This window comes from Canis lupus, chromosome 16, assembly GCF_011100685.1.
Source record: "Canis lupus familiaris isolate Mischka breed German Shepherd chromosome 16, alternate assembly UU_Cfam_GSD_1.0, whole genome shotgun sequence".
NCBI lineage: Eukaryota > Metazoa > Chordata > Mammalia > Carnivora > Canidae > Canis > Canis lupus.
The window spans coordinates 28,319,819-28,335,241 of NC_049237.1; the positions used below are offsets into that span (position 1 = coordinate 28,319,819).

At 54.0% G+C, this 15,423-nt stretch overlaps 1 protein-coding gene across 1 annotated transcript in view; it reads right to left on the minus strand.

Annotated features, from left to right (window-relative positions):
- Window positions 1-749, minus strand: part of ADGRA2 (adhesion G protein-coupled receptor A2) — a 35,500-nt gene extending 34,751 nt beyond the window's left edge. Inside the window, exon 1 of the mRNA XM_038560101.1 lies at window positions 487-749. Within this exon, the coding sequence (XP_038416029.1) occupies window positions 487-749 (263 nt within the window). The remainder of the gene's footprint in view (window positions 1-486) is intronic.
- Between the last annotated feature and the right edge of the window lie 14,674 nt (window positions 750-15,423).

The following is a 15,423-nucleotide window of genomic DNA, read 5'->3' on the forward strand; positions in this document are numbered from 1 at the left end:
GGCGACGGAGGTGGGGGGGGGGTGCGGGTGGGGCGCCCCCCACTGGAGGAGCCAAGCCCGCGGGGTGAACCTGGGGGACCCCTCCAGGCCGCCCACGGACGCGTCGGCGGGCGTCGGTCTTGCCTGAGCCTTCCCCCGGCCCAACCCCCTCGGCTCCCCGAAGTCTTTACCCCAGCCCAGGCTGCAGAGTCCAGGGGCGTGGGCGCCCCGCCAGCGCGCATTCCCTCCACCTGTGCAGGTGAGTGGGCGCCCGCGGTGCCTCTGTGCGGTGCGGCCGCCCCCAGGCCCCTTCCTCCCCGGCACCCCGGGACCCCTCGTCCCTCCCGCACCTCTCCAAGCCTCCCTACCGGCGCCTGGACTCGGGCCCGCCCTCGAGTCTCTGCGGTGGCCGCAGCGGCCCCGTCCCCCTTCTCCCGCCCCTCCCGTCTGGTCTCCCTCCGTCCCCTCGTCGGGGCTCGGGCCGCGCCGGCCGAGGGCGGTACTCACAGGGTGACGGTTCCGTTCGGCAGAAGGCCGGGCTCGGGGGGCTCCGGGAGGTCCCCGCCGCCGCACACCACCCTCCTGCGCGCGGGGTTGGGGGCGCCGCCGCTCAGCCCCTTGGGCCGCTCCCCCGAGCATTTGCAGCTGCGAATGGGGACGGGGCAGCCGGGCGCGCCCCGGGTCTCGGGCGCCAGGAACAGCAGCCACGGCAGCAGCGGCAGCAGCAGGCGCGCGGGCGCCCCCCGCATCCTGCGTCCCGCGGCGCCCATCAGCCCATCGCCCCGCGGGGACCCGCGGCGCCGGGGCCCGTCTGCGCGGCGGCCGGAGGGACCCGGGCGGGCGGGCGGGAGGCGTGCTCAGCGGGGCCCCGGGGCGTCCGAGGGCGGGGCGGGGGGCCCTGGGCGGAGGCGAGCCCCGGGGTCCCCGCCGCCGCGCCCCGGGGGCATGTCCGGCGAGCGCCCCGGCGGGGAGGACGCGGGCGCGGCTGTCAGCGCGGCGCTGGCGGCCCCCGGCGGCGCGGCCCGAGGCTCCGCGCGGTGCTCCCGGGCCGCCGGGGGCCGGGCCCCTCCGCGTCGCCTGCTCGCTCCGCGCCGGGCTGGGACCTAGCGGATCGCGCCGGGCTCCTGCTGCCGCCGCCGCCGCTCCGTGCCATGGATGGAGGCAGCTCGGCGCGGCGCCGCTCCCGCCGCCGCCTGCCCCCGCCCGCCCTCCCGGAGGGCGCCCTCCCCTCGCCGGCTCGCCCGTCCGCGAGGCCCTAGCGCCTCCCGATGCGCAGCCAGGCCGGGCCCTCCTCGGAGCAGAGCGCCCCGGAGCCTGCCCCGAACCCGAACCCCGACTCCTTCGCCCTCCCGCGCGCCTTCCCCGGGCCCGGACTCTTCCGCTCCACCACCCGCCTGGGCCTCGAAGCCCACCACCATCGCTTTCCGCAAAACCCTTCCTCGCTCTTGCTGGTCCAGCCCAACCCCATGTTCTGGGTCTTTCATTGACCTGCGGGTTTGGCCAGAGGTGTTTGGTGCTCCCTGTGTGGGGCTGAGACTGAACTTTGTTCGCCGCCCCGGCCCGCTCCCCCTCCCGCAGCCCTGCTCGGCCACTGCAGGATCCAACCCGAAGACTTAGGAAGGCTCAGCCGCCCCTCTGTTGCCAGTGCTGCCAGTGACCTCACCCAGCGGGGGAGGGGGGGCCTGTCACTAGGCCACGGAGGGGTCAAAGGCCAAGGTAACAGGCTAGATCTGGCTTTCTACATTTTCCATATCCGTGTGTGTGTGTGTGTGTGTGTGTGTGTGTGTGTGTTTGGAAGGCAGTGGGAATGAGGAAAATGGGAAGAGGAAAAGCAGGGATCAGTGCTGCCAGGGTGTGGAAAGAGCACTGCCCTGTAGGTTAGTAGAGTTTCATTCTAGACAGCTCTATTTGACTTGGACACAGCCTCTAACATCCTGGAGCATCTAATCTCTGGGGTCATAAGGGGGGGCTTCTAGATTATGAATGTCAGTTATGGCATTTGAGTGAACGAGAGGTGGCACTCAGTTTCCATAGGCAGAGGGCTGGTGGCTTCGAATATTGTCTGGGGATGGATCCTGAGGGTCCTAGAGGGACTGTGATGCAAGCTGGGAATGGGGCCTAATAGACCCTTTGCTGCTGAGGGGCAGGCCACCTGGGTTGGGGGATCCCAGAGCAGAACTCCTGTGTCTCATCTATCACTGTATCACCAAAGAAGGTCTCTAACTGCCACCTCCTTTCTGTGGTCTAGGCCCTACTGGTGTGTGCGGCATCTTTTCCAGCACCCTAGCCTTTGGCTGGAGTCTCCCACCCCCCTTTGCTGAGAAGCACCTTCTCTCCCTGCCCCGCCAGAGACAGACACTGGGCCCAGACACGGGCTTCTTCACTTTCCCTCTCTGGCTCCTCCAGTCTTTCCCAGCTGTAGGCTCTGGTTCCTTCAACTTCCAAAGATAAATAAATAGTGATTGCAAATGGAGTAAGAGAGAAGGGGAATGGACTCCCCAGCAGGAGCCCTCCACAGGCGGCAGGCAGGCTGAGACTGCATTCCTTTGGAAGGGTCGAGATGGAGCCAGGGCCACAGGCAGGGTCTGCCATTCAACTCTCCTATTCTCAGGCAAGGTGAACTTTTCAGAGGAGGAGAGGCCTCTGGCCTAGATCACACACACAGCTTTTTGGTCAATTATTTTTGCTACATGAAGACGCTCAAAAGTCTGGAAAGGAATTGCACTGGGACTCGTATTCTGTGAGGCTGTACAGAGGTCAAATGACATTTAATGAGGCAAAGCTTCCCCACAGGTGGGAATGAGGTGCTGCATGGAGACATTTATAAAACTCTCTCTTTTCCTGTTTGTCATCACGTTTGTCTTTTATACCCACCCAGAGAGGTGAATGGGACAGGAGCTACCTTCCCACTTTGCCATTGTGGATGAGGAAACTGAGTCATGAGCAGTCAAGAGCCAGGGGTGGGAATTTACCCTCTGATTACTTTTCAAGTGCTCTTTCCTCTGAGCCACTCAAAGCTTTTCCCACAGAAGCTTCCCAGTTTAACTGTCATCAGAAGCACAGGGTGGGATGGATGAGTGGCCTACAAGAAGATCTTTTTGTTTCGAAGTTTGTTTGAGACAGAAGAGGAACTCAAACTTAGTCCCAATCTCAAGAAATCTGGCTAGGGAGTTTTGCCAATTACATACACCCTCTTGGTGTGATAAGCTGTTTAATGGACTAAGGATAAGGTATCAAGATCACAGAGAGGAGGCTGAACTGATCCTGCTGAAGCAAGAGAGAAGTTTTAATCCAATTCAGGGCAGAAGTGCAAACCACCTGACTACTAACCCATAATTATTCCCTTAAGGGTCTGGGGCTCCCCCCCCCCAAAGTAAGCTTGTCTTTGCTAGGTTTTAGCTGCTAGCAAACCTTTCTCTGCCCCCAGCTTCCAGGCTGATCCAGTCCTCCTTGTGAAGGATGAATTGGAGCCTTTAACCTCATGGCAGACCAGTCTTCCCATTGGAAGCTGGGGTAATGGTCAGTGTCCCCTCCCTCCGAGACTGGAGCAGAGCAGAGGCTACGGCAGGAGGACCTGCACACGGGAGCTATCTCCTGAGTGCTTATTGTATGCCAGGCATTTGTTGACTACATTTCACAAGAATTAGCTCATTGAGTCCTCCCAGCAGGATAAGGATGGCTGTTTTATCAGACAGGAAACTGAGGTGTGAAGAGGCGCCTTAGTAGTCCACGGGTTCAGGCTAATAAGTAGTAGGACCAGGATTTGAACTCAGGCACTCTGGGCTCCAGGGTCCAAATTTTTAACCACCAGGCTCTGTAATTTGCTGAGAGGAGAAGATCTCTCAACAGTTCCCCCCAAATTTTACTTCTAGAGGTTTTCTCATTTTGATTCCCTGGGCCCTTCTGAGCTAAAGCTCTAGAGATGTCCACTCACAAAGCATAGCTGGGCAGGACCCCCATCCTGATTCTAACAGAATCAAGGAAGGCAGAAACTTTCCAAAAGAGCCTTGATACTCAGCTAGAAGAAAGGAAAGGGTGACTAAAGATTGTAACATGTGTGGACTCTGAACCAGCAAGAGCTGGCTAGCTAGCTAGCTCCCCCAGCTGTCTGGGGGCCCCATCCTGGGTGTTCACCTTTAAACTTAGGTTTTCTAACACCCTCTGGGTCTTCTTGCCTTTCAGAGGCAGGATCCTAACACAGACCCTAGACAATAGTACAGGAGATAATGGTCCATAATTAGGTCAATAATGCAAATAGGACATTTCTCCAGGGCTCCATGAGCTTAGACACTGTGGAGGCACAGAACCTGTGACACCTCCCCCCCAATTCTCCTTCTCCCACCTCCATCCCAGGATGACTGTGCTGGGAAGTCCTCCGGGCTCTCTGTCTCCTACCTTCCTCTGGGGACGGTGCTGAGGCTGCCTGTCCTGCTGGAACATTCACACTGGGTATTCATGGAGAGAAATGCTCCACTCAAGCAGAAGAGACAATAAGGACTGTGAGAAGCTACCCAGGTAAATCTTTGGGCCTGGGAGGCCTTCCTTTTGGTGATCAGATATGATCCTGTGTTAGGCACCTGTGTATAATTTAGGCAATCTCGCAGGAAGTGGTCATGATCTCTGTGTCTATTAAAATTGGAGTCACCCTTAAAGTGAAATCTACTCACACTCCCCCAGATGCTGGGCTGCCTCCTGAACTGAGTATTGTGGCCAAGGGCATGGACTCTGCAGCTGCATTCAAATCCTGGCTCTCTAGTTTATGGATCACATGACTTTGGGCAAATCACTTAATATACCAAAGTCTCAGTTTTCTCATCTGCACTTACTTCAGAGAATTGTACTGATGTCAATTGTATATAAATGATGCCTGTGTAGTATAGCACAAGAATACATTTGGCCTTTGTCCTGGTTCCTGACCCAGAGGTCCTCAAACCCTTGGTGTTTCCTGAGTGATAGGACTGTCTTTTTTTTTTTTTTTTCAAGATTTTATTTATTTATTCATGAAGGACACAGAGAGGCAGAGACATAGGCAGAGGGAGAAGCAGGTTCCCTGCGGGGAGCCTGATGCGGGGCTTGATTCCAGGACCCCGGATCATGCCCTGAGCCAAAGGCAGATACTCAACCACTGAGCCACCCAGGTGTCCCTAGGAGTTTTTTTTTTTTTTTTTTTTGTTAATAATCATAAGGGGCGTCTTTGATTGCACCTGACTTTATGCTAATGTTGAGGGTGAGACTCTTAGGTAGCCTGGAAATGGGGCTGGTCACCAGAAAGACCTAGTGATGAGAGGATTAGAACTTTCAGCCCCACTGGCTTCTGGGAAATGGACAGGGATGCTAGAGATTGAGGTCTCTGAAACGTCCAATGGTGAGATTTAGAGTGCTTTCAGGTTGAACATGACAAGGTGCTGGGAGGCCCACATACCTGAACAGGGCATGGAAGCTCCTTCTCCTCTCCCCATACCTGGTCCTATGCATCTCTTCCATTTGGCTGTTCCAGAGTTGAATCCTTACAAATAAACCCTCTAACGTAAGTACAGTGCTTTCCTGAGTCCTGTAAACCATACTAGCAAGTTATTGAAACTAAAGAAGAGATCATGGGAGGCTCTGATTTACAGCCAGTGAGTCAGAAGTATCGGTGGCCCCAAGACTTGCAACTGGCATCTGAATTGGGAGGACTGAGCCCTTAACTTGTGGGGTTTGCTCTACCTCTGAGTGGAATTAAATTATAGGACACTCAGTGGAGAATTAATCGGTGTCAGAGAACACTCCAGCCTGGCACACGCAAGTGCTCCGTAAATGTTAGCTAACCTCCTCACTGGAGGCTTGCTGCTGTTTTTCTTATTGGCACTGTTGAAAAAGGAACAACAGATCAAAAATGGAGTCACTTGTGCTAAGCCCCACATCAGCAAACCAAGACTTAATACCTAGCCTAATTTTAGTTTCAGCCCTCCCAGAAATCTGACCTTTAACCAGCCAATCTGGAATTACCTTGTCAGCACCAGTGAGGTAATGCCTGATAGACCCCAGCCTTTTCCCAAAGAAAGGAGACCTTGCCGGAACCAATCCACTCTTTGCTAGGAACTTCCTTTTCCCACCCCCTTCTGCCTGGAAAAGCCTTCAGTTTTGTTCAGCTTCAAGCAGCTCTGTTCTGCTCACTAGATGGGATGTTGCCTGGTTCATGAATCAGTGAATAAAGCCAACTAGATCAGCAAATTTAGTCAGTTGAATATCATTTTTTTTCCCCACAGTACCTACTTAATTGTGTCCTCTCTTATGGCTCAGTGTTTACGTATTTGACTCTTCCTTTAGCATGTAAGGTCCCAGAGGAGGGAATTCTTATCTTGATCTTTCACATTTCTGGCCTGTTTTAGTGCCCAACAAATAGAAGAGACATTTATTTAATTTTTTCAACAAAGTGCTACAGAAGTCTCAGTCATTCATTTAAGCAACATTTATGGAGCATCTACCATGTGCCAGATACTGTTTCTGGTTATGAAGATACAGCGATAAACCAAAAGAAAGTCCATGGTTTCATGACACTACTGTTACAGCAGTGGGAGAGAGAGAGAGAGAGAGAGAACATAAATAAACAAATATGCCTCTTCTAATAGGTGGGGATAATAAGATCAATGAAGCAAAATGAAGCTGCTTAAGGAAATAAAGTGTAATGAGGAAGACCTCTATGACAAGGGTGATCTTCCAGCAGAGTTCAGAAGGGAGCAGGTCACATGGCTCTGGGGGGACAGAACATTCCATGCAGAGGAAAGAGCAGTGGCAGCAAGGTGGGAGAGCACTCTTGGTTCTCAATCAAGGAAGTTGGGGACTCATGTGGTTGGGGCAGAGTGAGAGGTGTGGTCACTCTGCCCTTTGACCTCATGTGCCCATCACCTAGGGTACTGAAGACCCAGGTAAAGGCATTTAGTTTGATTCAAAATAGGAAGAAAAGACCAGATGGTTTGAGAAAGAGGCATTATCTCACCTGAATTAGACTTTTAAACCTCCTGTCTATCTGGCACATGAAGGATGACAAGTCTGGCACAGGAGGCCAGTTAGGACACCCGTCCAGGGGAGATGCCATGGCACCTTGGACAAAGGGGGTGGGGAAGGAGGCAGAAAGTGGTTGGGTCCTGGGTGTGGGTGGAATGTGAGTCCAGGATTCCCTGACATACTGAAAGTGAGCTGTGAGAAAAACTTGTCAAAAATGACTCTTAGTAGGGACATCTGGATGGCTCAGTGGTTGAGCGTCTGCCTTTGGCTCAGGTCGTGATCCCAGGGTCCTGGGATCGAGTCCTGCATCGGGCTCCCTGCAGGGAGCCTGCTACCTGTGTCTCTGCCTCTCTCTCTCTGTATCTCTCATGAATAAATAAATAAAATATTTTTTAAATGACCCCCTAGTACAGCATAACTTATAAAACTGTCCACTGTGTTATACACTTGAAACTAATATAGCATTGCGTGTCAACTATATTTCAATTAAAGAAAGAAAAAGATTGGCCCTCTAGGTATTTGGCTTCAGCTGTGAGAAGAATGGAGTTGCCATTTACTAAGCTGGAGAAGACCCAGGAAGGATAAAACCTGGGGAGAAAATAAAGAGTTTGGCCCATCACTGTGAGCTTCAGTGCTGGGTATAAAATGGTTTGAAAAAAAAAAAAAGAGCCATGATTGCTGCCCTCAGGGAGCTGATAGTCTAGTAAGAGAGGTTGTGGTTGAACAAAGAAGGGCACAAATGACTCTATGATTACAAATTGTGAGGTGGGTGATATGTGTGAAAGGAAGGGGCCATTAGAATAATGGGGGACAGAGAGCCCATAGTTTCCTCGGGGGACCAGGAAAGGCCTCTCCGAGGACGCAGTGGCTAAGCTAACCTAGAAAGATAAACAGGCATCAGCCAGGCAGAGAGGGAGACCAGGGAAAAGCTTGGAGCCTTAGACAGAGGACAGACCTGTATTGTTAGAGGGAGTGAAGCAGGGCTGGTGGTGGAGGGGTAAGGGGTCTCGGGTCTCCTCCTACCACCCTATTCCTCTCCCTGGTGGGCCCTGAGGCGCCTCTGCAGGCTCGTAGTCTCCTCAGAGCCCAGGACACAGAGTGTATCTCTCTTGCCCAAGTCTCACCAATGGATCAGGACTCAGGAAGCCTCTCAAGTCACAGCCTTATCAGGTCCAGAAGGAGGGCCTGTTCTGGTGGGCCAAGGTAGCCAAGCCCATCAGGGCCTGGTTTCCATCTGGTTTCATGGCTCCTTAGGGGCCTGTGACCTGTTTCTTCTAGGCCTCCCTGAGGAACAGCTCCATCCATTGCCTTTCCTCCCTAGAGGCAGACGAGAGGAGGAGGCCAGGCACAGGGTGTTGCCCTCTCCCTGAGCCCTGCTGGGGTCGGACTATCCCAGAAGGAGGACAAGCAACACTGGCCAGAAGAGTGTGAGCAAGTGTGTAGGGGGGTGGGGTGGGATGGGTGGAGGTGACTGTGAAGGGGAGAGCGGGTGGCAGAAGGCCAACACTTTTATGACTGTGTGTAGACGTGTGGCTTCCAGGGTGTAGAGAGAGAAGTGGAGAGGAGGAGAACAAGAGTGACATTTATCGAGGTGCTAAGGTACTGAGGGTGCTGCTGTGTGCAGACAGCTGACCCTAGAACATGGTTGGAACTCCACAGACCCAGTTCTCTGTGGGGTATTTTACAGTAAATCTAGTTTCTCTTTCTTAGGACTTTCTTTTTTAAAAGATTTCATTTATTAGAGAGAGAGAGTAAGCAAGAGAGAGAGAGAAAGAACATGAGCTGGGGTGGGGGGTGCAGAGGGAGAAGGAGAAGCAGACTCTCCACTGAGCAGGGAGCCTGATTTGGGGGCTTGATCCTGGGACTCCAGGGTCATGACCTGAGCCGAAGGCAGATGCCCAACTGATTGAGCCCCCAGGTTTCCCTTCTTACAACTTTCTTAATAACTTTTTCTTTCTTCTAACTTACTTTTATTATAAGAATATAGTATATAGGGACGCCTGGGTGGCTCAGTGGTTGAGCATTTGTCTTTGGCTCAGGGCATGATCCTGGGGTCCTGGGATGGAGTCCTGCATCGGGCTCTCTGCAGGGAGCCTGCTTCTTCCTCTGCCTGTTTCTCTGCTTCTCTCTCTGTGTCTTTCATGAGTAAATAAATAAAAATCTTTAATAAAAAAAGAATATAGTATATAATACATATAACTGTGTTCATTGACTGTTCATGTTTCAGTGAGGTTTCTGGTCAACAGTAGGCTAGTAGTGGTTAAGTGTTTGGGGGATCCAAAGTTGTACTCAGATTTTCAACTGTGCAGAGGGGTTGGTCCCATGTTCTAACCCCCCATGTTCTTCAAGGATCAACTGTATTTCATTTCATCCTAACCACTGCCCCATATGCAGCTGCTATCCTCTCTCACAGATGAGGACATTGGAACTCAGGTTAAGTGACATGCGGGTGTGCTTGTGTGTGTGTATGTGTGTGGGTGTCTATGCACATGTGTGTTGGGGCAGAGAGGGCTCAGCTGACCTCACTCTTTCTGTGCTATGACAGGATCACTCAGTGGAGCAGTTGGGTGGGGGCCTGGCTCTCCCAACACCCCTCGTACTCCACCTGCTACCTTGCACGTGATGGGCAAGTGTGGGTAGGTGTGAACCTCTGGTTTCCCAGGGCTGAGGCTCACACATCTGTGCCCCTCTCACCCCAGAGGAGACTTGACACAGTACTGAAGAAAACAGAAGAGGAGCAAAAAGCTACTTAGTGGCTTTTCATGTTATTCTGGGAAGGAGGAGAGGTCCAGACAAGCCTGGAGTGTTTGGGGTCCACTCATCCAGGGGGACTGGGCCAGCTGGGCGCTGGCAAGACTGAAGACAGGGATCTCCCTTTGCTGGGCATGTGGCAGGGAGCCCAGGTTGAGGCAGACCTCAAATTTTGTCTAGAGCTAAGCTGGCTTCCAACCCTCACCACTATTTATAAAAATTGTTTTTATCAATGTAGGACACACATATGGTTAGAAATGAAACAGCATGGGGTCGCCTGGCTGGCTCAGCGGTTGAGTGTCTGCCTTCGGCTCAGGTCGTGATCCCCGGGTCCTGGGATGGAGCCCCAAGTCGGGCTCCCCACAGAGAGCCTGCTTCTCCCTCTGCCTGTGTCTCTGCCTCTCTCCCCGTGTCTCTCATGAATAAATAAATAAAATCTTTGAAAAAGGAATGAAATAGCATGGAAGTGCCTGAAATGAAAAACAACATTCTCCCCCTGAACCAGCTGTCCAGAGGCAGCTTTCACCTGGTTTGCTTTTAGTTCTATGCTCTTTGTCATTCAGTGCAATCACTGCAGGAGTCTTATACTGGTCTGAGCTTCCGTGTCTGAGGGTGGGATTTGTAGGTGCAGATTTGGGAAGCGTGCCCCCTCCAACTCCCCACCAGGGGGGCATCCTTCAGGGGCGTGGCTCTCCATAGATCTTCAAACCGGAGTCTTTGGGTCTCCGTTGCCCTCTCCCAACACCACGGTCTGTCCCCCGAGGGCACTCTGGCCCACTAGGGGTGTGTGGAAAACCCCTCCTGTCTCCGAGAGCCTTGTTAACACACAGCTGAGGCTGATCTGCAGCCTGGCCCATTAGACTTGTAATTTGTGTGAACCCCAATTCCCTGAAGCAGCTGTCCTCTGGATGCCTAGCTGGCCGTGGGGGGTTTCTGGGCTGGCCCTTTGGCCTTTGTCTCTCTTATCTCCTTTTTACTTCTCTACTTCTTTCCCTTTCTCTCTCTTTTCTTTCTCCTCTCATCCCCTGTCTGCTTTATGTACCCTAACCAACCTCCCCCTTCCCAACCTCCCTGGAAGGTCAAGGTCAGACTTGGTGCAGGACAGGACGTTGGGCTCTATTACCTAAGCCCTGGCTGGCCGCCTTTGGACCCGGCAGGCCCGTGGTCGTGGAGAGGGAGGTTGGGAGAAATGTAGGAAGAGGAGCCCCCTCCCTGGACCTCCCTCGTGGGGACAGCACTCAGGGGTTTGGGTGTGTCATCAGCCTCTCAGGACACAGGGTATGAGAGCCAGAGTGGCTAGTTTTGGTTTCACTCTGGGCTGATTTGGCTGTTTTTATGCCCCAGTCCCTAGCGAGATCTTTAGTTTAAAGCTGCGGGGACAGGCAGGGAAGGCCTGGGCGTCCAGATCCGGGCAGCGTGTGAAGGGGAAGCTGGGCCTTTCCACCTCGCCGTGCGCTTGCTGAGATGCCTGGAAAGAGAGCTCGTCGTCGTGGGCACTCAGAGATTTGCTGCCTCCTGGACGGTCACCCTTCCTCCTAGGCCTTAGAGGATCATGTTTCATTTAAGAAGGAAGGCAAGTTTTCCCGACAGTCCTTATCTGCTGGGTCCATCAGAGCTCCACCCCGTTTCTCCATGGAGATCTGAGCAGAATGCAAAGCCCAACCAGGCTGGGTCCAGCGCTGGGGCTCTAGAGTTTTCTGAGATTTCAGGATGTGCCAGGTTCTGTGTGCATGGAGCTCTACCTGCTTTGTCACATTACAAGAGGATCTGTGTCCTCGATTTTTAAGTAATTTCTACATGCGTCGTGGGGCTGGGACTCGTGACCCTGAGACCGAGTCCTGGGCTCTCTTCGACTAAGCCAGCTGGGGGCACCCCGCTTTATCATGTTTCAACTTGGCGGCAACACCAGGAGGCCAACGCTCTTAATATGCCCCCTACTTACAGATGAGGAAACTGAGGCACCGAGATGCTTAAGTCTTGGCCCAAGGTGATCTGACTGGTGAGGAACAGAAGTGGGGAGTCAAACCGGGGCAGACTGGTACCAGAGGCTTGGAGCAAGCCTCCTGGCCGTGTGTGTGTGTGTGTGTGTGTGTGTGTGTGTCCACTGTAGCAGCTCCCCACCCCAATGTGGACCATCCACTTTTACTCCTGCAGCTCCTCTCCCTGGGAGCATGTTCCTAAGCTGACGGCATAAAGTCCTTTTGATGCCTGGGCTCCTCGAAGTGGACACAGTGAGAGCCCTGTTCCTCTATCCCCCCACCCCCCAGTCTGGGCCTCAGTTCAGAGCTCCCAGGGCACAGTGAGGCTCCAGAGTGGGGCCCGGCCCTCATAGGTGAGCAGAGCCCGCTGGGGACAGCCGACACCATGGGGTGCACACTGGCCCTGGAACAGGGCCCTGGACCCGTTGCACAGACCCATGCCCAGAAGAGGAGTGGGGCGGTGGGGGGGCTCCCAGACCTGGATCTGGAAGAGAGCCATCCCTGGGCAGAGGGGCTGCCCTCTCCACTCCGAGTGGGCCCCCAAAGTCTCTGCACCCTCGGCACAAGGATCCTGCTCCTGATGGGGCAAGTAGGACAGCAAGGCAGGGACTCCTAGAGATCTTGGCTTTGAGGTCCATCCTGTCCCTGGTGTTTGGTGAGGGGAAGGTGATGAGAGGGATTAGAGGGCAAGGTAGGTAGACATAGGATATGGGGGGAGGGGGAGGGAGAGAGGGAGATGGCTGGGCTCCCCCCACCCCCAGAGGCCCCAGATGGAGGGACACCCTCGCCCTCTGTCCACAGAGGAGTTGCCAGCAGGAGGCAGGAAGGCTGGGCTGTCCCTGCGTGGAGGTGTCCGTGGGGAGCCCTGGGGATCAGCAGCAGCTCCTCCAGCCTGAGGCCCAGCTGGTAATCCCCTCCCCAGAGGCCGGCCGACCCAGCTGAGGAGAGCTGTTGGCAGAGGCTGCCTCTGCACATCCTGGCTTTATCTTCCCCACACATTGAAACCATCAGGCCTGGCCCTGCGACTGCAGCCTGCCTGGCTCTGTCAGCTAGAGACACTGTGCTTTCATCCAAACCCGGCCTACTCTCCTCCAGGTCCCCACTCGGAAGGGAGGGGTGCGGTGAGCACAGCTCACGCCCCCCCCCCACCCCCAGCCAATTTCAGAGCTTCCTAACTCTTGTTCCCTATTTTGTTCTCCTCTCTGAAATGTTTATGAGGCCACCTTCCAGGCTGGGCCCTGGCTCCTCGAAGGGGAATTTTGGTGGAAGCTGCAGAGAGCGGGAGTTCTGGCCACCCCCACCCCCAAGCCGAGCTACTCCCTGAAAGCGGTGAGCTCTCTTCGGTGCCGGTGCCGGTGCCGCATGTTCTGGGGAAGCCAAATCAGAGGCAAACCCTGAAATTCCTCTTGCTCACGGCCAATAAAAACCTTGCTTCAGTGCCGGCTTCCTCTGCTGAAATCAGATATCCTAGTAATAAACAAGTCGGAAAGGCAGGGGAAAGCTCTTGCTTCTTTCTTCTGATTAGTTTTTCTTTCTTTAAAAAAAAAAAAAAAGTTTCTCCTCTTAACGGGACGCCTGCCCCAGAAACTTGAGCCCAGAACTGGGTCCTCTCTGGCTCTGCACCCACCCCCCACCCCCTAGTCCTCACCCTCTGGGTTCCCGAAGACCAGGGTGGGGCCGGCCTTCCCCAACGCCAGGCAGCTCAGCTCAAAGGCAGGTCAAAGGGTCTTGAGGAGAAGGGTCTTTGCCGCCTGGGGACCGGGCTGCCAGCTGCAGGGAGAGCTGGGTCTTCAGCCTTCAGCAGCTGCTGGGGAGCAGTCAGCAATGGGACAGTGAGGCAGGACACGGGACCACTGTTTTCCCCTAAAACAGTCCTTCTGAGTCCCTTGGGGTGCAACCCCAAGGCCTTTGTAAAAAGCCGGGCACTGTGGGTTTCGGGTGTTGAGTGCACAGGTGAGAAAACCAGACAAATCACATCTCTGCTGCTAGGGGGGCTTGTGGTACAGAGGACTGGGGAGCTTGGCTTCCTGGCACTGTCCTTGTCGCCCCGGGGTAAGTGCGTCTCCCCACTTGGCCCCACAGTGGAGTGCCTTTCCCTGCCCTCCCTGGTTTTTAAGTGATTTTGCTGTCAGAGATGCTTTTCTGTTTGTTTTTCCTTCTGACACTATCTCTCTGGAGAGTTTCTGGTCAAGAGAATTATGTCGAGGCTGCAGATTGCAAGAGAATTGCGCCTAATGGGGAACAGACAGACAAGACACCTTTCAAGTCCAGCCAAGTTATCCCCCCCTCTCCCAACTTCTCATCTTCCCTTCTTGGCTTCAAAGTTGGCCCTAGTTTGTGCTAGTTTCTTTGGGACAGCTGGTGGGTAAGGTCACACATTGATTTTATTTTGGAGATTGGCAGCTGGGTCAGGCTTTGCTCTGGAGCTGGAGCGCAGGGGAACTGGGCTGGGGCATGGGTGAGGCAGGCGCTGGCAGGGAGCCCGGGGAGCACCCCCCACCCCAGCCCAGCTTGGAGAAGGCCCTCAGGCCCTCAAGAGGTGGCTTCTGCTCCTTTGTGAGCTCAGAAAACTGCTTTTAAATACAAGAAAGGTGCCAAAAGACCCTTCCCCTTTGTCCCTAGCATATTCCATTTCAGCTTATCTGTGCTGGACTTTCAGGGAAAAGAGTGTTCGTTCTGGGGTCCCTTGGACACCTGAAGGGATGTTAGGGGAGGAGCTGAAGATCAGGGACCCCCAACTCTGTGGATAGCCACCCACCCACCCCCGCAGCCACCACACATGCGTGGTGATGCAGACCGTGTGTAAAGGGAACACTTTCTTTACCTAGGTGCCTCTTGAGGGGAGAGGGCAGATTAGCGAAGCTTCTTGGTGGACAGTTTGGATTCTTTTGCCCTCAGTCATCAGGCTGACGTAATAGCATTCAACTGATTTCATGGTAAAGACGGTCGCAGGTCCCAGAGCAGATCGGTTCCAATTGCACCGCTGTCAAGGCCACCTTATCAAGGCCTTCAGGAATTGGCGGGCGAGTCCTTCCCATCCAGAGCTTTGGTGGAAAGCACAGAGCCACTTCTTTTCAAAAGGACAGAGGTGTCTTGGGTGTTAAGGATGTCCTGTGTGACCTCATTTCTCCTGTGTAGCAGTGGGGAACAGAATCCTCTGCCAGCCTGGCTCTGGGGCGGGGGGGTGGGGGGGGTGGGGGGGTGGGAGGTGGTGGGGGGAAGGGCACAACTCTGCATGATCTGGGCTTCACAGCTCAGCCCATGGGGTAGTTTGAATCTGGGGGAGGGATGAGTGTGTTAGGGAACCAGGATGACAGGAGGAGAGGCTAATCCACCCAGGCTGGGTTTAATTCTCTCCTCCCTGCTCATCCCCACTGCTTGTGGTTTCAGAGTTTGTTCTGCATTAAAGATGTGTCAGTTCTCAACAATTACAATAGACTAAAAACATACAGTTCTTTTACGGTAATACGTTTCTCTTAACTTAAACCTATAAATCTAAGAATATGCCACCTACCAATTATTACAATCCCGAGACAACAGAACATACCAGTGTGGTGCAGTGAAGCTCTGGACTAGGAGTCAAGAGCCTTGAGTTTATTTCTCGCTCTGCCATGAACCCACTCTGACCTCAGAAAAGGAGCACAGAACCTTCTCTGGGACTCAGTGCCCTGTCTACAAAGGGACACCACCATGTTGCCAAAATCACCCTACCAATTTTTGTGGGGGC